Genomic DNA, 19,961 nt, shown 5'->3' with positions numbered 1-19,961 from the left:
CCCTGCATGGTGGGTTGCAGCTGGGCCATCCCCCCTTCCCTCTGCACAGCTGGATTGGGGCCAAGCCACACCCCTCCTCTTGTGCAGCTAGTTCAGGGTGACATCCCCATCCTTCCATGGGGCAGGCCATGACCCCTCGACCTGCAGGGCTAGTTTGGGGCTGGACCACACTTCCTCCCCACCCCTACCCCACTGAGTTGGGCCACGCCCATTTTCCTCCTGCCCAGCCAGGTTAGGGCCAAGCCATGCCCCCTTCCCCCTCCTGCGGGTTTGGCTTGGAGCTAAGTTAAGACCCTTTTTCCCACATAGCTTTTTTGGGGCTGGGTTTCCCCCTCCCTTCTCCCTGTGGCTGGATGGGACCCTGCTGTGCCTACCCTGGACACCAGATTATGTCTGCCTGTCAGATCTGACCCATGAAGGAACTGGACACTGCCCATCCAGCCTGCTGGATGAAAAGGTGGAGTGCAACTGCTGCATTGCATCTTATTATGTTGGGGTTTTTTTATTGTTTCCTCCTCCAGTTTGTTTAGAGCAAAAGTTAAGCAGTATAATTTCATTGAAAGGTGCTTATTATAATTGAACACTTTGCTGAGGAAAACAAGCTCTAAGAAAGAAACACAAAATAAGGCTTTCATCAATTTTGTGTCATATTTGAGTATTTTCTTCAAATTGTAAGTACATGAGTACTGGCAGACAGTTAGGTGGTATGACTGGTTATTTGTACCAATGATGCACTTCTGAAATCTCTAGCCTATTCATATCCTAGGGTCTTGTTACACATTAAACTGTGAACCACACAAATGTTGATAGGTATTAGTGCTAACTTGAGTTTGGAGCAGTTACACTTCAGGCCAGTATGGACCTGTAGGGACTGAAGGGTAAAAATACCCTTTCTCCATGCCACCAGGGCCCCCCATCCCTCAGGGTTCCCTGCTTCCCCTGACTACTTGTAGCTGCCCACCTGTCTGTCCCAGGGGAGCAGACAGGGAGGGGTTAACCTTCCTGCCCAGTAACTTCTAGACTGCTGCTCTTCTTAGGGCTGAGCCCACCAGAGACCAGTGGCAGCCAGGCAGGCAGGTAGGTTAACCCTTCCCTAGACAAAGTGTGGGAATCCACAAGTAAGCAGGGTGGCAGTGATTGGGGATCTGGGGTGCTGGGGAGGGTGGGGGCACTGGGCATGATCCAGGCCAGCAGGGTAGGGGGGCAGGTAGGTGTTTATGGTGTTGCGCAGTCCTTTTTTGTACCAGGACCAACTTGTAAATATTGATGGCCATTTCTGACCCAGTGAGCCTCACTCCTGACCCGCTGCCTAGGCCCCAGCCCCCCAGTGTGGAACTCTGATAGCCTGCAAGGAAAAAAACAATGGTTTCCCATTTTTTTCTCCTTTTAAAGGAGAATCCATTTTTAAAGTTTGATTCATTTTTAGTTTGATTAATTTTGATTCATTTCATAAAATCTTGTGACCCACTTTTGGGGTGCATCCCACCAGTTGAGAAATGCTGGTCTAGAGTGGCTACACCTTAATGTAACATGAGCTGGGTAATATAGATCAGACATAACCCTGCCCTGGAGTGCTGTCCTTCTGAGCTGCCTAATGAGTACTTAAAACCAGTTTCAGGTGTTAATGTACAGACAGTTCAGGTGTTAAGAGCTCTGGGAACTTCCCAAAATTATCATGTAACAGGGCTCCTATTTTGGTCACTTAGGTCAAGGCCATATGAGCTATCTCTACACTAAGAAGGTTTGTCAGTATCGCTCTGGCAAACCTTTTGTGATATATACTTAATTTTAAGGGCTAAGTACCGACAGTCAAAAAGCCCAAGGTTGAATCAATTCAGTCTTTGCAGGTTAGTTTAAGCTGCAAAGATTAAACTGAAAAACAACTAGACATACATTTACCTCTGATTCAAGAAATGCAGCCACATGTCTCCAGTGGCTCAGGCCAGAAGTTAGGGGGCGTGAACTGTGTGTTCACCTCCTCTTCCTACTGCCCCCTAGATCTCTGGGATTTGCAGTCCAGCATCATAGCAGCAGGACTCTGCAAGGTTGCTCATCACTACTTCTTCCTGCTTCCAGGTGCCTCTGGAATTTGTAGTCCACAGTTGCAATAACTTTCAGTAAGTTTAGCAGCAGGGCAGCTCTGTACTCGGGGGAAGGAGGGTTTAACCCCCATCCCTGGCCCAAGACCCCAGCCAGTTTGCCAGGGGGTGAAGGGAAGGGGCAGTCCCTGCCTCTCTCTCCCTTCCGCCACCCCCAACCCAACTCTTCTCTGCTAAAGCAGGTAGCACAGCTCAGCCCAGGGCTGGAAAGCATGCTGGGGGACTGTGATTTAACTTGAACCAGAAAGGGGTCTGGCACATAAGTTTCATAAACCAGTTTGACCCAAATCAGTTAAGTCTGATAGTATATTCAGCCACATTTAGCCATTTTGAAACTGGTTTATGTGCACGGAACTTCTGTTCTGTTACAGGTTTAAACCAGGTTGTGATTGCTTAAATGGGTTTATGTGTAAATTCTGCCCCTAGCCAAGGAGTTTGGTGACGTGTCTAAATTACAAAGCACTTTGCTTTTTAAAAAAGGCCTAGGCATGTTGCTGCTTAGGTACTGACAGACACATGTGGAGAAAATTTTGAAGTTCTTAGTGACTTAGACTTATTTTCATGTGCATAAAATTGAATTACAGACGTTACTTTTGCACACACAAGCACACAAAAAGGACTGTCTCCGTCTTAATGTTCATGTAACTGGTAACGGTTATCATTTCTACTTTTAATATTATGATGCACAAATACATGTGTGGAAGGATTGCTTTGTTTCTTTTATAAATATCTGCTATACTTCCTTTTTTCCATTTGTAGTCAGATCAAGAACTACCCAATAATACTTTTAAATTGATATTTCTCTGTTGTTTTGTGTGAGTAGAACTATGAAATTTTATGGCCATCTGTTCCTTCACTGAAATAAGAGATGTCTGACAGAAGCTTCAATAAAAGGCTTAAAAGAATCAGATGCTAACGAAATAGGCTTGTATGGAGGGAGCTATCACAATTCTATGTAATGTCTTTGGATGCATTAATTTGTTTGTACTGCAACTTAGAATATGTTATTAAAAAAATCACACATGACAGAGGAGAATTGGGTTTCATTACCGAGATGTAATTATCTCACACTGTGTGAAACTGCCTTTTCTTGTCAGAAGCAAAGTAGAAGCGTTAAGCCTATTATAACATCTCTTTTGATGGTTTTATAGGATATAATGAAAGATGAATGCTCAGTGCTGAAGCTGCAGTTGAAGGAGAGGGATGAACTCATTTCCCAGCTACGCGAGGAGCTGGTAAGCAGGACGTATACTTTTGTTTGGGAAGTCCTCTGTATATGACAAGGTCACTCACTGAGACCACAGAGCAAGTATACACAGTTTCACAGTTTTCTGCTGTAGGATGTATATCTTAAGGCTATATCACTGAGTCCCATTAATGCCACTGTAATAACTCTACATTTCTGAGGACTTTTTAGCCACTGAAATGGCTTCTTTCCAGATACACACTGGTAGTGCTTGTTTATTTTAAAAGATAGTGTTGATGGTTGTCTTGCAGTATCAAAGAGGCATTAATCAGTTGTAAATGAACAACACAGCACTATGTTCTGCTTGACATATGCCAAAAATCTTGAAGGGCAGTATACATGTTCTGGTGAATTGTAAATGGCTCTTCCTTACGCTATTTTGCATAGCTACAAAGCCATTAGGCATACAACTAAATATTCTTTCCTACTGTAATTGGTGTTTCCTTCATTTGAAAAATATCTTCCATATTTTCTTGATATAACTTTTCAATATCATATTGGGGTGCAAGGCTTTGTTATCATGCTTTTGGGATCACCAAATCTGTCACAAGGAGCAAAGCCATATAACAACTTTTGGTTGAACACCATTAAATAATGTCTTCAATTATTTTTTAGAATCCTTTAAAAATTCTCCTGTTGATGTTCCTCGGGGTGTTTTAGCAACAGAATAATTGACTAAGGAAAATGTTTAACTACATACTTAAGTCATCCTTAATTAGGAAAGTTTAAGCATATGTTTAAATGTGATTGACTTCATTGAGAGTTAAATGTATGGTTAAACTGGCAATTTGTCATTGACAGAGAGAGAGACAAATACTACAGTGTATAGGCCATCCTCCTCACTCCCAGTATGGTAGTAACTGGCTTGTCTAGAAGTTAAAAAGCTTGCAATTTAAGATTAGGTTTAGGTAAGGGGAAGTGTTTATATGTGTCTTCACTGTTTTAACCTATTTTTCTCTTCTCTGTGTGCTTTTGATTGAATGAATCATACTTTATCTGGAAGAAACTCACTTGAGTAACTTTAGTTAGCTCATAATCATGCATGCCTGGAGGAAAAGGCCGTATATGTTCCAAATATAGTTGGTCCTGTTACGTTAACACAGTTAGGAAACTGCTACCTCACAAGGACATCTAGTTCAGCCCCTTCTGCAAGATAAGATCATTCTTGGCTAAAACATCCCAGGCAATGTTACATTATATTGCATTTTATATATAGAGAGAGAACACAAAGAATTTCTCCACAAAATTAATAGAAGATAATTAATGAAAAATAAATAAAACCTTAATTGTGTGGAAAGTGAAGTGCTTTTCTAAAACAAAAGGCCTCTTTCCTTTATCAGCATCTGCAAAATAAATACAGGGCATTAATATTCTTTTTTTTTCAGATTTGGCTACATTATGAAATGATGTATTATGTAATTATTATCTAAAATTAAATGACAAAATGGGATACAGAGAACATCAAACTGCTGTGGATTCCTAGAGCATTAATACAATATCAGTCTAGTTCAGAAGATACATTATCAACTAGTTGACAACTTTGTCTTCGTAAAATTATCCTTTATTGATACAGTGAGCCGTAACTCATTTGAAGTTAACTGTTAGCAGAGTGAATCTATGAAAAATTCCCTAATGGCATTTTAGAAAAATGCCATTAGGGAATTTAGTGTTTGAGCTTTGTAATAGATAGAAAGGGATATGTGCATAGGGTCATGACAATAAGTATTTCCATAAGAGATAAAAGAAGATTCATGACCTAAGATTGACTTTGTTACAGTGAGTTGTAGAATTTCAAAAACAGAGAAGAAATTAGGCTCAAAAGTCAGTTTTTAGCTACTTCAGATAAATTACCTGAGTACCCAGTAACTCTCATTGACTTCAGCTGGTACAAAACATAGTGACTTTGAGGAAATAAGCATTCACATCAACTGAAAATCTCACCAAATGCAATGGAAGCTACTGGTTGCTCAGAAATGTTGAAAAGTTGGCCATTATTCTAGAATGCCTAAAATATAGTGTTAAGAACCTAATTTTCAGCCAATCGGATTTCAGAAACAAAATCTTGGCACAAATTTGGCTTTTGATAGAGTATGTAGCATAGCAAGATTTCAGACCAGAACTTATTGAAAGGATGAAATAAAATCCCATGAAAAAAATATGCTAAAACACTTAACATTTCCTTTTAAAATGTAGCCAAAGGTGGGAAAGGATGGAGCAAGGGAGTTGTGTTTGTGACTCCTGTTCCAAGGATTATTTCTGTTTTTATCACACAACTGATTTATGCAAAAGAAAGAATCAGTCCTAGGAGTAAGGACTAGAACCCATGATTCCTACCTCCTAAGTCAATACCCTAAGACATTCCTTTCCTTAAACTAGTGCAACTTGAACATGGAAGGTCAAGAGTGGCCCCACCAATCCTGCTTACTAGCTGCTACTTAGGTCACTGTCATTGGAGGCACAGGTTTGAACCTTCTCAGGCTGAGGTGGACATTGAACCAGTATGACCTGCCCCCTAGTGGAGTACACTTATAGAAAAGGTGGGTGTCACCACCACCACCATTTTAATCATAATGCAGCTGCAACTGTTTGTTTTTTTACTTCCCTGATCCTATCTCTGTGTGTTAGGTCTTCACTGCTCTGGGGCCTTGTTAGCTGGTGCCACCCTTACCTCATATTATGGAACAGTGTGGTACATGCCCTCTGTGTCTCAGGCTGTGTGTATATCTGTTGGCTTTGTTGTGTTAGACAGCCTCTCTGCTTCCAGGGCTCTGTGCAACTGTGTGTGTGAAACCCAAGCTCTTTAGAAATCACTTAATTCTTGTTGCCCACATTGAACCATTGTAATTAATATATACATATACCTATAAGCCAATTCCCAAAATCCAAACCCTTAAATACCATTTCTAAGCCAACACTGGAGGGGTAGTCACCACTCCCCCTGGCTGTGCTGATATGGCCACTTCTTTCCATTGCCCAGTCGCAAAATGCTGATAAAGCCCCCTGGCTTCTTGAGCCAAATAAAATAGTTCCACAGTCCACAGATCCTGGGCCATGGGTGATAGGTTGCTGACTTCTGCCTTAATCAGAAGACCTTCTTCCCACCTACAGTGAGAAGTCTAATTACCTGTTGAATTTCAAAGTTGCACAATCATTTCTTGCAGTCTTTTACATGCTTAACTGTACCTTTTGTAATTCATCACTCATTAGAATTACACTATTATAAGTTCTGCAATATAATGTAAAATTAGAGTACCAAATTCATTTTTTGTCTCCTTAAATTTTTTGAAAAGTTTAGCTAATATTATTCATCATTTATATAAATGTCAAGCAAATAATGTGATGTAAATGTATATCCCTTGTCCTCCCGGAAGGCTCAAGTACAGTTGCCATTTTATGTGTTCAAAAATGGTCAATAGCATTAGAAGAGCAATTCTTCACAATTAAATTAAATTAAATTACTATAGCGATTCATAATCACTTCTTGCTAATAACAACGTGTGCCTTTTTAATTTAAAGAGACAGCATGACAGCCAAAATTTAAATAAATATTTCTCATCATTTTTTATTTTTCAGAACAGTTCATGTTTAGAAAAAAGAGTTATTGAATAGCTGTAAAAGGAAAACTTTAGAAAACTGGAAGTTGCATCTTGTTATAAAATTCAGATGTGGCATTTTAACATTTCCATAGCAAATTTCCGAAATGAGGATAGTCTTGTAATTTTGACAGCTATGCATATGAAAATTCTTACCTGCCTGCAGCCATAGGAACCAGCCATAAATTCCTGTTCTATGGAGTGAAAATAATAGCCTTCACAATTTTGAGTGCTTAGTTATTAGCCTAAAAGTTGGAAAATATGAAAAGTAAAAGACTTACTTAGTGATGTTTTCTGTCTTTCTCATAAAAAATATTGATTGACACCCTTGGATACCAGAGTGCTTTCTCTTCTTAAGAGAAATAAGACATAGGCAGACATAGCATAAGGGAAGATTTTTTTCATGCTGGCCTAGATGACATTTCCAGGAATGAGAACATAGTTCAACCTCCCTGCTTGTTAACTCTGTGACTTTTCCTGCTGTGAGTGTCCATAATGGTGCCAGTGGTATAGATATCTTTTTTAGAAACAGGCATCTCACTAGACATTCACAAACACCCTTTCTGTATAGAGGATATGAAATGGACATTAACATGGACATCTTTTTAACACTGGCTGTTTATAATCAATATCTTCCAAGTGAAAAGTATTAATTTGTAGGTTACAAAATTGCAGTTTATGAGACCTGTTTGAAAGTTGTTATTTTAATTTTGAACTAACTAATCATTTATTTTTTTCCTTTTGGCTTTTATGGAACTATTTTATTCAGCCCACAGAGGCAGGGGGCTCTGGCAGCTGGGGAGCTTTGCCAACACAGCAGCTGGGCAGCTGGAAGAAGTGGCCATATAAGCACAGCCACAGGGTGTGGTGACTGCACCGCCAGTGCCCATTAGGTTTGAAGCAGCCCACACTCAGAGCTAAGCTCTGGTAAAGTGACCACCTGATGCACAAGGCTCTCAGTTTACAACCTTTTTGTTTTCCTATTAGACAATGTGAGTATGATCTTCTTTTTTGTTACAGTATACTGAAAAGTGAGGCACTAAATTCTAGCAGTTTAACCAATAAACATCAAACTGACCTGACTGCCAAGCTAAGAGCACCAGTTTCACATTTCAGTTCCATACATTTTTATAGTCAAAGTTTTAATGACTATGTAGTCTGACCTCCTACATAACCTAAACCAGGGACTGGCAACCTTTTAGAACAAAGGGAGTGGTAGTGGTATGGAGATACTGCTGTGGCTCACCACTTGCTTCCTTCCAATAAGGGAGTAAAAGAGGGCGGGAGGGGAGAAGGAAGTGGCTGCCATTGTCAGGGTGAGGGAACAAGGGAGGGTGGGAGGATAGAGGAAGGGTGCTTACCTCTGGTAAGAAGTGCCTGTTGTAGGGGAGAGAGAGAGACTGTATGCAGTGCCTGATATGAGGGAGGTAGAGAAGAGAGCAGGGAGGTCTGCAGAAAGGATCATAGACTGTGCAGATTGGAGAAGGGAATGTCTCAGGGTGAGCTTTTTGCCTGATCCTGTGTATTGTGGGCTGGATTTAGCCTGTGGGCTGTAGGTTTCTGACACAACCTAAACTGTAGAAACTTAGTCAGTAATGATCTGCATCAAGGAGATGACTTCTTTTTACCCTATGATACAGTCCTTAGAAAGCTTTGATTTGAAGCCTTTAAGTTCTAGATGTCTAAAATATCTCTTGATAAGTTGTTCCACTGGTTAATTAATCTCACTTTTAAAACATTTGTACTTTATTTTTAGGCCATAACTGTCTTCTGATGGCCTGTTTTGCAGTGTGGGGAGGTGTGTTTTGTACCATACAATGGTCAGGTGTGCACACTTTTTATACCCTTTACAGCAGATATCACCACAATTCTGGAGTATTGAATTAACATGGAATTATTCAGACATTTTTTCAAAAGGGGTCATCTCCATTCCTCAGAGGTTTGTGGATATCTGTGAGTTTAGAGTCTGGTTCATAGCCTAAGAACCTTCCTGGGAGATTCATTGACACAACATTGGGACTGGGCCTGCACATAGGCAACCCTGTAACTTTTGTGGCTCAGCCATGGCCATCACGTACCCAGGCCATGTGCACCTGAGGTGCTGCAAGGCTTTTTTTTGGCCTACATCTACAGGGTCCTGGAGTGGCAGGGCAAGCAGGCAGATGCTCCTGGAAACTTCAGGAGCAGGTGTGGCATGGCCAGCTGCCTGCCTGTTACAGTTAAAGGATACTGGACATTTTTAGGCTGGGGCATACGCTGTTGCCAGAATCATGGAAGCCCCTGGAAAGAGAGAAGTTGTGGGGTGGCCTGGCCAGTGGAGCCTGGGTCACTCTGGAGCAGGGGTTACATCCACCTGTAGTGAGTGGGAAAGTCACACTTTGAGACCTGCACCTATACACATCCACCAACCCTTTCCATCCACCCTTCCAGCCTTCTGTCTATACCCCCACAGTCAGACCATCACCCACCCACAGACACCCACCCACCCCATTGGCACCACTGCAGACCATGGATGAATCCATCTCATCCTCATCCACTACCCAATGCTGGTTACACAACTGGGACTACAGGGAGATGAGGGATCTCATCACCATCTGGAGCAAGGAGGAGACCCAGCAACAGCTGCACCAGAGCAGGGATGTATTCAAGTACCTTGCCCAGCACATGTGGGGCCACAACAGGGACTGGGTGCAGTGCCATGTGAAGACTAAATGTATGAAGATGCAGTATAAGCATGTACATGATGCCAACAAAAAGGCAGGGACAGGATGTAGACCATGCTTGTCTGTGAGGAGCTGTCCTACTTCCTTGCCATGGATAAGGCTGTGGAGACCTCACATGCCTATGGGGTGTGGGAGGAGTCATTGGCAGGAACACCACTGGAGGAGGAGGCTCAGGGAGGCCATGGGGCTACAGGACAACTGGGTGCCCAGGAGATAGTCCCCAAGGGCCACAGGGCAAGAGGTTAACTGATAACCCCTGATGCATCTGCCCCATTGGTGCTGGTCCTCATCATAATAGGATGTGGGAGCTAAGTTGCACCTATAGCTGGATCTGAGCTCACTTGACATCTTCTTTGGCATGGTCAAGAGCAGGGAGCATGGCATGCAGGAGTGGGAGGAAAGCTCCAACACCACGGCAGTTGAGAACCAGGACCCGGAGTCTGAGCCTGCACCCTCCACCTCATAGGAGAACCCCCGAACCTGGTTCATGGCAGGACACGGAGGCAATTGCAAGTCACAATAGAAGGTGCTTATTCTGAGGCTTTTCTTGAACTCTGGGGCTGGGCATGGGGAAGGGTCCATGGTAACATGGCAGGGGGTAGGGGCATGCTTGCCCATGCCAACAACCAATTAGGTATGGCCTGGGCACTCAGCTGTGCGTGGCATTCTTCAGCAGCCCAGGAAGCCTGCAGGACATGCTGGGAGGCATCTAGGAATGCCCCCAACCTACAGGTTTTGGCCGGTATAGGCTGCCTATATGCCCCCCTGCCCCAAAGGGTGAACGTGTAAACTATCCACTACTGATCTAAACTGGGATGCTTACAGAAAACCACATAACTTAGACCAATTCCTCCTTGGGCTTTTTGAGCATCTATACATAGCCCGAGTGTTATATTTGTCCATTTTATTTGCCAACTGGGGGCATTAATCCTTTCATTCAAGCTGTAGAAATTCATGCTTTAGAACTGGAGGTTCTGAGATTGACCCTCATGATAAGGAAGATAGTTGTTGTTATACATGTTTTGTCTTTACAAATCACTCCTTGCAAATATCTTCCCTCTCCTTGTCCAAAAACTATGTAAATTGAATGTTTATGAAACATCCCCTCACAGGACACTAACCGCTGCCAGTAGCAATTTGTGGAACCCTGGGGAACCAGCTAGACCCGTCCTTTTGGTTCCTTTGGGCTAATGAGGAACCTCAGGATCCTGGTATGGGGATACCTCCTGTAACAGCACTCTGACAGAACACATAACTATAATGTGTGAGGCCCTAAGGGAACACGACCGCAAGGAGAGGGGAGTTCAGGAAGAGTGGTTGCTCCTCAAGGGAGCAATCCTAGATGCATAAGCTAAGGCTATTCCATCTCAGAGGCAGCAAAAGGGCACAGCAACCCCCTTGACTCAGCAAGGAACTAGCAGACCTCCTGCACCTAAAAAGAAAGACCTACAAAGGATGGAGGACGGGATCCACCTCCACGGAGGAATATTCTGCACAGGTCTGGACCTGCAGGGAGCAAACCAGGAAAGCCAAGGTTGCAATGGAACTCCAACTGGCTACTAGTATCAAGGATAATAAAAAGTTATTTTTTAGATATGTGGGGAGCCGGAGGAAAAGGAAGGGAAACATTGGACCCCTGCTAAACCAGATGGGACAACTGATGCCCGACACCCAGGAAAAAGCCAAACTACTAAATGGGTACTTTTCATCAGTCTTTCACCAGTCCCATGGGATGCCCCTGCCCATTATGGGACAGGGAGGCCCAGGTGAGGGAGATTCCTTACCCTCCATCAATGCTGACCTCATTAAGGAACACCTTGAGAAGCTGGACACCTTCAAGTCAGCTGGCCTTGACAGTCTGTACCCCAGGGTACTCAAGGAGCTGGCTATCATCATAGCTCAGCCCCTGGCACAGATCTTCGAGAAATCCTGGTGCTCTGGTGAAGTGCCCAAAGACTGGAAGGACAATGTGGCACCTATCTTCAAGAAGGGGAAGAAAGTGGATCCAGCAAACTACAGGCCCATCAGCCTGACCTCTATCCCGGGGAAGGTCTTAGGAAAGATTATCAAAGAGGCCATTCTTAATGGACTGGCCGATGGCAACATCCTGAGGGATAGCCAGCACAGGTTTGTTGTGGTTAGGTCTTGCTTGACCAATCTTATTTCCTTTTACGACCAGGTGACCAATCACCTGGACAAGGGGGAAGTGATTTATGTTGTATATCTTGACTTCAAAAAAGTCTTCAATCTGGTATCCCATGATCACTTCTTGGCAAAACTGGCTAGCTGTGGCGTCGGGTCCACCATGATACACTGGCTAGGGAATTGGCTCCATGGTCAGACCCAGAGGGTGGTGGTTGATGGAAGTCAATCATCATGGTGCCCTGTGACCAGTGGGGTTCCTCGAGGCTCTGTCCTTGGATCTATTTTTTTTTCAACCTCTTGATTAATGATGTGGACATTGGAGTCAGAAGCTGACTGGCCAAGTTCGCTGCTGATACCAAACTTTGGGGTAAAGCATCCACACCGGAGGACAGGGCGGTAATGCAGGCTGACCTTGACAGGCTCAGGAAATGGGCGGATGAGAACCTGATGGTGTTTAACACTGAAAAATGCAAGGTTCTCCACCTTGGGAGGAAAAACCTGCAGCATGCTTATAGGCTCAGCAGTGCTATGCTTGCTAGCACTATGGGCGAAAGGGACTTGAGGGTCATGATTGACCACAAGATGAACATGAGCCTTCAATGTGATGCTGCTGCTAGTAAAGCGAGCAAAATGCTGACTTGCATCCAGAGATGCTTCTCAAACAAATCCCAGGATGTCATTCTCCTGTTGTACTCAGTCTTGGTGAGGCCACAGCCGGAGTACTGCATCGAGTTTTGTGCTCCACAATTAAAAAAGTATGTGGAGAAGCTTTAGAGAGCGCAGAGGAGAGCCACGCGCATGATCAGAGGTCAGGAAAACAGACCTTATGTTGAGAGGCTGAGAGCCATGGGACTCTTCAGCCTGGAAAAGCGCAGGCTCAGGGGCAATCTGATGGCCACCTATACGTTTATAATGGGTGTTCACCAGGATCTGGGGGAATGTTCGTTCACCAGAACACCCCAAGGGATGACAAGGTAAAACGGTTATAAACTCCTCTAAAACCATTTTGGGCTGGACATAAGGAAGAACTACTTTACTGTCTGAGCCCCCAAGGTGTGGAATAGTCTGCCTTTCGAGGTGGTTCAAGCACCTACTTTGAACGCCTTCAAGATAAATTTGGATGTTTATCTTGCTGGGATCCTATGACCCCAACTGACTTTCTGCCCCTGGGGCAGGGGGCTGGACTCGATGATCTTCCAAGATCCTTTCCAGCCCTAATGTCTATGAATATTTATTATTTACAATATATATAGATACATATGAATTTATATTCAGATATTTACATACATACATATTTTTATATTTGTAGTATATACCGCTATCTAGTCTAAGGTTTAATTCATAACTCAGTTAACTTGTGCAATAGTACTAATGAACTCAACACTTATAAATATTCAGGCTGTGTGAAATTTCACTGGCTGTTTTGTTTCAATGCTGTTTTGACTTGTTTTGAGCTCGAAACAGTGAAATCGAAACAAAACGAATGTTTTCGAAACAACCTTTGAACCAAATGAGGGCAGTTGACACATTTCAAAAGTTTCAAGGCTGAAGCTGGGCTTGGCTGCAGGGAAACAGAAAGTAAGTAGAGGGAGGGAGAAGAAGGCACTGCTTTGATATGCACTATGTAGCTGGCCAGTGACTGTGATCCTCCCCTGAGGTCCCTTCCAATCCTAGTGCTCTGGGGAGGAATGGAAAAACAGCATAAAAAGCAGCATTGTTTGAACTGGGCTGCTTTCTGCCTTGGGGTCAGTTACTGAGCTGTCTTCCAGAAGTTTAGCACCACTAGAAAACAAAGTCAACCATTCATTTCATATTTGCTAGCCTAGCAAGTGGGATTCAGCAATACTTTTTGCTTTCTTTCTATACCCTTTTATTTTATTATTATATTCATTGATTGTTTCCTTTCAATTTATTCCTCCCCCAAAATCCTCTTTTTTTTTAGTCTATTTTGATTCTTTTCAAAGGTGTGCTTTCTCTCACAGTGTGCATTCCATTCACTTTGCAGGGAAGTACAGCATAATTATATTGCATATTATAATATGGAATTTATATAGGAAAACACATACACCTTTATATATTGTTATTTTATTACATAAGTACATACATACATTACATGAATACACATACATAAAAAATATCTTAATATTTACATATATTGCGTAAATCAGATAGATAACATTACAGAAAAAGAAGAGACAGGTTTTCCAGCACACCGAGGCAAAGACAAGACACTATGAAACACACCATGAAGCATGCTGGAAAGGCAGCTGGCAAGCCTTCAGGAAGGGGCAGAAGAAGGGGTAGAGGGAGATCTGTAAGTTCCACCCCCCAACTGAGACGCAGCCTCTTTGCTACAAGTAATAGGCATGAGGCTTCCACTAGTACAGGCAGCAAAGAGAGGGGAGCAGTGCCACTGCCTCTGCCTGAGTCTGCATCCCCTCCAAGAGTACCAGCCATAACCCCCACCTCCACCACTTTGACAACAAGCACCAGCATGACAGTCTATTCCACCCTCATTTCACTTCCCATGCTGAGCCTTCCAGTGCCAGAGGAAAAGCTGGAGCTGGAGCTGGATCTGGATCTGAGTGCCCTAACAAGGGAAATTCTGGGGAAGCAGGGGGAATCGGCTAAGTTTGTGCTCCACACTCCTCAAGTTTCCCCTAGAGCTAGGTCTCCTTCCCCAGAAGGCACTTCAGAGGAGGCTGAGGTAGAGACTGTGGAGACAAGCGCCTCAGCTGAGTCTTTTCCTCCTGTTGCTGTGCGTCTGCCAGCTGAGGAGGGGGAAATTGCAGCATCCACATATGCACCTGTACCCCAGAAGTGAGTGGGTGGTGTGATCTGGGATCATTTTGAGCTGGCAGATGATCCCAAATATGCTATCTGCCTGCACTGCTGAACCAAAACCAGCTGGGGCAAGGGGACAAAAGACATGAGCTCCACAGGGATGCTAATGCATATCTGCAGGCACCACCTCCTTGCCTTGCTCTTCCTCAACCTGTTACCATTAGGAGTGTGCCCAAAGGGAAGTCCCTCTGTCACTCCAAAGCCCCCATTCCCCTGAAGCAGAGGCAGGCCACCCTGGTAAAGTGAGGAAAAGACAGACAGAAAGGGAGGTGCATTTCAAGGGTGAGCGAGATCACCCATCCCTGCTGTTTTATCAAAATCTGCCAAAAAATGATGACGTTATAGGTATTTTTGTGCCTCCCCATTATAGCCTATATGCAAAATGTCAAAACAGTTTCAACAAAACGTAATGGAACAGTTCTTTGAAACTAAACCAAACTCAAAACAAAACACTGTCCCATTGAAACGGCTAAATGGTAGTCAAAATGAAATGGTGCTGTTTCGCACAGCCCTAATAAATACACGGTAAATTCCCTGTTATCCAGAATTTTACTAACTGGAATACTCTATTGACCAGAATTTCAGTGACAGGATGCAGTGGTGCCCTGCTGCTTCCCTGCCTGCAGTGCTGCTTTCTTCCCTGGCTGTGTGTGTGCCCCTCCTCCCTGCTGCAGCATCCTGTGGCTGGGCTGCCCAGCATTTGTGGGGAGGAGGAGAATGGCACACAGCCAGATGTGGAAGGGATGGGGGACCCAGCTCTGACACCGGCACCTCCTGATGTGCCTGGGGTCAGAGCCAGGAGCCTTGTGCTCCCAGGCAGCAGCTCCAGCCCTGTGGGCCCATGTGGAGTGGCCGGGTGCAGTGCCTGCCACAGGGAGCAGACCTGGGCTCTTCCCCACCTGCCCCGCCAGTGGAGCTCGTGGCTGCCAGCACCTGGGGCAGGACTGCTGCCCAGAGCCACTGGGGTATAGCTGGGACCCACCTGCCCTGCCTGGGGTCAGATCCCGGAGCCCTATGCCCCTGAGCAATGGCTCTACCCCGCACCCGTGCCCTGCTTGACTGCTGCCACCCCCCGCCCTCCTCCACATCCAGCCAGAAACCTGTGCCTCAGGTAACCAGGACTTTTAGCTTACCGGCACCCCACATTCCCCAATGATGCCAGTTACCAGGAATTTTACTGTATGTAACTTTGTAGCAACATATATAGACATGTAGGTAGGTGATCACACTCTCAGTAGAGCGACTGTAGGTCTATTCCCCGTACAATAAGGAAACCTTTTGTGTGTCCAAAATACAAAAGAAACAAAACAGGGCCATCCCCTTTTTTGTAAAAAAAATATTACAGTCCCAGTAGGTCTGTTACAGACACCCAGAATAACAGGCTTTCAGTTGACTACTGTTGTCTTTAAGTCACCTTAGTTCAGGCAAGTGAAATCAGGCAGGTGTGGGAGCTCCCTTGATGGCCCTGGGGCTTCATTTCTGGTGATGGTTGGTGCCCTTGCTCGGCCTCCTATAACACATAAACAACCTCCTCCCCATGACACCCCTTTCTGCCCCTCAGACAGGGTTGGTGGATCTACTTTCCTGGTTGCTCATTCCCATGACCCTCTTTGACGCTCAGGGTTAGGGCTTCTCTAGCACCCCCTCCCTTGTCCTCAGCTGCATTCTTGGTAGCTGAGGCCGGTCTCCCCTCAGGGCCCCCCATGTGAGAGTCCACTAAAAGGGGAGAGGGCTATGCCCACTGACCAACTCCGAGCCATGGGTGCTTACCTTTTAATCAGACCCAGAGCTTGCCTCTGAGCTCTGCTCACTTCCCTCACTCACACGACAGCATCCCTGCAGCAGTTTGTCCCTCCCTCAGCTCCTCAACTGTCCCCAATGGCCAATCTCCTGCACCAGGTCTTGGTGGCCTGCCAGTCCTGGCTGCAGAATTCTGGGGCTCTTGGGGACGCTGTTTCCAGGGCCTGAAGGTAGAGTTGCTCCAGTCCTTTTGTTCCGGTGTCCCCAGGGGGACAGAAATCTCCCAGGCTCAGCCTGGTTTTTGCTCTCCATGGGATACCCCCTACGAGTGAGTATCCCTTCTGTTACAGTCTGTTACATTGAAAATTACAAACCAGATATCCATGAAGAGCAAAATGAATTAGCAGAAACTTGGGCGGGGGGTGGGGTTTCTTTCTTTCTTTCCTCATAATTTTCAGTAAATCAATTTCAGCTATGGGCAGTTAGCCAATTTGTGCTGTTTCGATGCATGCTTGATATGAGTGTCTTTTTCAGTGGCCTCTATTACATTTCAAAGGTGCATAATAAGAATGAGAGTCACTTGAATCTTTTAGGAGAGCTGAGCCCTGTTTATGAACAGTCTTTTGGCCAAATCCTCAGCCGTATAAGATGACTTGAATGAAGCAATATCAATTTAAACTAATTAAAAGCAATCAATTGAAACTAATTTACCCCCCCCATCCCACTTTTAGTTTCAAGGAATGAATTTTTTTTAAATGTTGCAGGTATATCTAAGAGAGAAGAAGGATTCTAGATTTAGTTTAAAATACATATTGCAAATTGAATAAAATTTCATGTCCTTGAAACTTTAATAACACAGTAATTCCTATTTGATAAGAGTAGCATTCTTTATGCAAAAAAAAAAAATATATTCTGAATTGATCTTGATACTAATTCCCCATTTGCTGTACATTCTATTATAATTTATGATATTATTTCATGTTGGCCGTTCTGTGATGGACTATTACAGGCCCATGAATGATTTACATAAGAACTAACAGCTGTAAGTACTTTGAAATCCTCTTTCTTCTTCATATTTATGAAACATTAGTAGCAGAAAAGAAATAGATTAGGTGTACTTAAACATTATTAAAGTGTCATGCTTCTTTCCCCCTTTTTACAGGGAAAATTAATTGCATGTATTCCAGAAAAGGCTTATCTCAGCAGTAATTACTCCCTAAGTCAGTTCTGCAAGACAGATGTAGAGTGTGAAAATGACAATATCCTATGATACACAATGGGGATTAGCCTTGCATTCCTAGTGCTCTCCAGCCCCTTGATGAAAAGCTGCCAGTAAGATAAAATCTTTAATATTCTCCAACACTTGTGGAGGTGATTCTGCATATTAGTTTAAGTCCTTAACACAAAGCATTGTCATCTTGTGGTGTTTGGCATGGATACAGATAAATGACTGTTGTGTCACTGATGTAGAAAGTATTCCTTCTCTGATTCAGATACCGTCTGACATATTTACATAGAAATAAGATTGCAGAAATAAGTAAATCTGCAATATAAACTTTGTCCTTAAGTGTCCCGAGAGACATTACAATGTGACTCACACTCCTTTAATAATAATGCATCACATATGCTTGTCTTCTGTTAAGGTGTCACTGGTAGACTGCTGGCTTCATGAGACATGCAACATTTTAGTGACATGTCTCTAAAGTCATGTAGATGTAGACAAATACATTCTGCTCTTACTTTGAAAACAACTTCAGCTTTTCACTTCCCATATGCAAATCCAGAAACTAGTTCTATCTGAAGAGCTACACAGAGGATCCGGCTGTCACATTCTTTTTGTGGGCTCCAATTTTAGTCCATTTAGTTAGGATTTTGAATTAGCCCATTTTTAATGCTAATAAAACATATGAAAAAGATTGAATTGAAGATTAATTTTAGGACTACTGGGAATGACAACTTTCAGGAGGCAGTGTAGGGGGGTGATTAGAGAATGTTTATACCCTGCAATTTGGGTGTCATCCTTGAAGATTGTTTAGCTGATGCAGGAGAAAGAGAAACATTATACAGTTTTGACTGATGTCTGTTATTTTTAGACAGTGAACTTCATTTTAAGCGAGCTATGGAAAATGCATTATACTGCTTACTTTCACTGAAACTGAACAGGGTGTGACAATGCCATGCGCTATGCACATACACAGGGATATTGTTAGCCATGTTAGTTTGAAGTCAGGTAGAAGACAGGGTAGATTTGAAGTTAATGGACTAACTAAATCAAAACTGTATAACACAAAAACTTTCATGAGCCTAAGCTCACTTCATCAAGTGTTGTAGAAGTGTGTATATGTATGTGTGCATGTGTGTGTGTGTATCCATCTTCCATCATTCAAGATGAAATTTAAATCTTTAAAAATAAGAGACAACAGTCAAAATTGTAGTTATTCTGTCTCCTGCACAAGCTAAACAATCTTCAACGATGGGACCCAAATTGTAGGGTACAAAAATTCTCTAAACCCCACTCTCAATGCGTTCCAAAAGTTGTCAGGTCCAGTGTTCCTAAAATTGACCTGCATTAATTACATCATTAACTTAATTTAGTTAGTCTGTGATGGTGATTTTCAACTAGGGTGTCAGGGCTAGGTTTTGAAGAATGCCACAGGAAGTGTGAGGACATAAGTAGATATGGGCAGGCTGAGGGCTTCCCCAGCCTGGCCACTGCTCTGCCCTCCCCATTTCCCCCTTCCTCTCCCCCCTCCCCACCTCAGCTATCTGCAAGGAGCTAAGTACCATAATAAATGAATTATTTTTTTGAAGTGTGTTGCAACTTAGGCTGCAAGAGTTATGGAGGGGTGTCTTGAGTTTTATGTGGCGTGCTTTGAGTGTTACAAGGGGTGGAGACAGAAGATACATTTGTCATTTGATCAGCCCCCTGAAAGTGATCTACAGGAGAGGCGTGATACGTGTATGGCTGCAGAGTGCTTTAAAAGTGACTGATCACGTGACAAATTAACCACTTTGCAGTGCCTTAGGGAACTTCTATTCCCTAGATTTAATTGTCATTTTTACATGTGCTGTGGGATGTGGTGCTGGGCAGTGTAATTAGAAAGCTGGCTAATTAAAAGTGCCCGTGTGTCGTATATCAGCATCACCACACGTCCCCATGTTGAAAAAATGGCGGTGTGGCACTTTGAACTAAAGCTCATTGAACATATTATATTTCAAAGCACACTGCTACCATTTTTTCAGACATGCAGTGACACTGGTACATGTGATGCAGAAAGCTGCCAGAACACATCAATTTCTGTGCTCCAGCAGACTCTACTAATGAAGTCTGGGTTTCCAGCAGGTCGGAGCAGGCCCTGCGCACGTGTATAGGAGAAAAATGTGTTGTGCAATCAGAGTTGGGCTGATGCAGCCCTGCTTCTCCCCTGGGGCAGTCTGCAGGAAGGGAGTGGGGAGAGGAAAGGGGCAGTGAGCTGTGGGCTGGGGATTACCTGGCCTGAGTTTGGGGGAGAGGGGGCAGATGGATGGGAGCCCCCCCCCCCCCCCCTTCCCGGCCCCCGCGAACCCCCCT

At 43.8% G+C, this 19,961-nt stretch overlaps 1 protein-coding gene across 1 annotated transcript in view; it reads left to right on the top strand.

Annotated features, from left to right (window-relative positions):
- LOC102386334 (serine-rich coiled-coil domain-containing protein 1-like) overlaps positions 1-19,961 on the top strand; it is a 361,000-nt gene that overhangs the window by 216,312 nt on the left and 124,727 nt on the right. Inside the window, exon 3 of the mRNA XM_025199483.1 lies at positions 3,251-3,334. Coding sequence (XP_025055268.1) covers positions 3,251-3,334 — 84 coding nt within the window. The remainder of the gene's footprint in view (positions 1-3,250; positions 3,335-19,961) is intronic.

This window comes from Alligator sinensis, unplaced genomic scaffold (assembly GCF_000455745.1).
Source record: "Alligator sinensis unplaced genomic scaffold, ASM45574v1 scaffold194_1, whole genome shotgun sequence".
Lineage (NCBI taxonomy): Eukaryota > Metazoa > Chordata > Crocodylia > Alligatoridae > Alligator > Alligator sinensis.
This window is presented reverse-complemented; position numbering and strand designations above follow the sequence as displayed.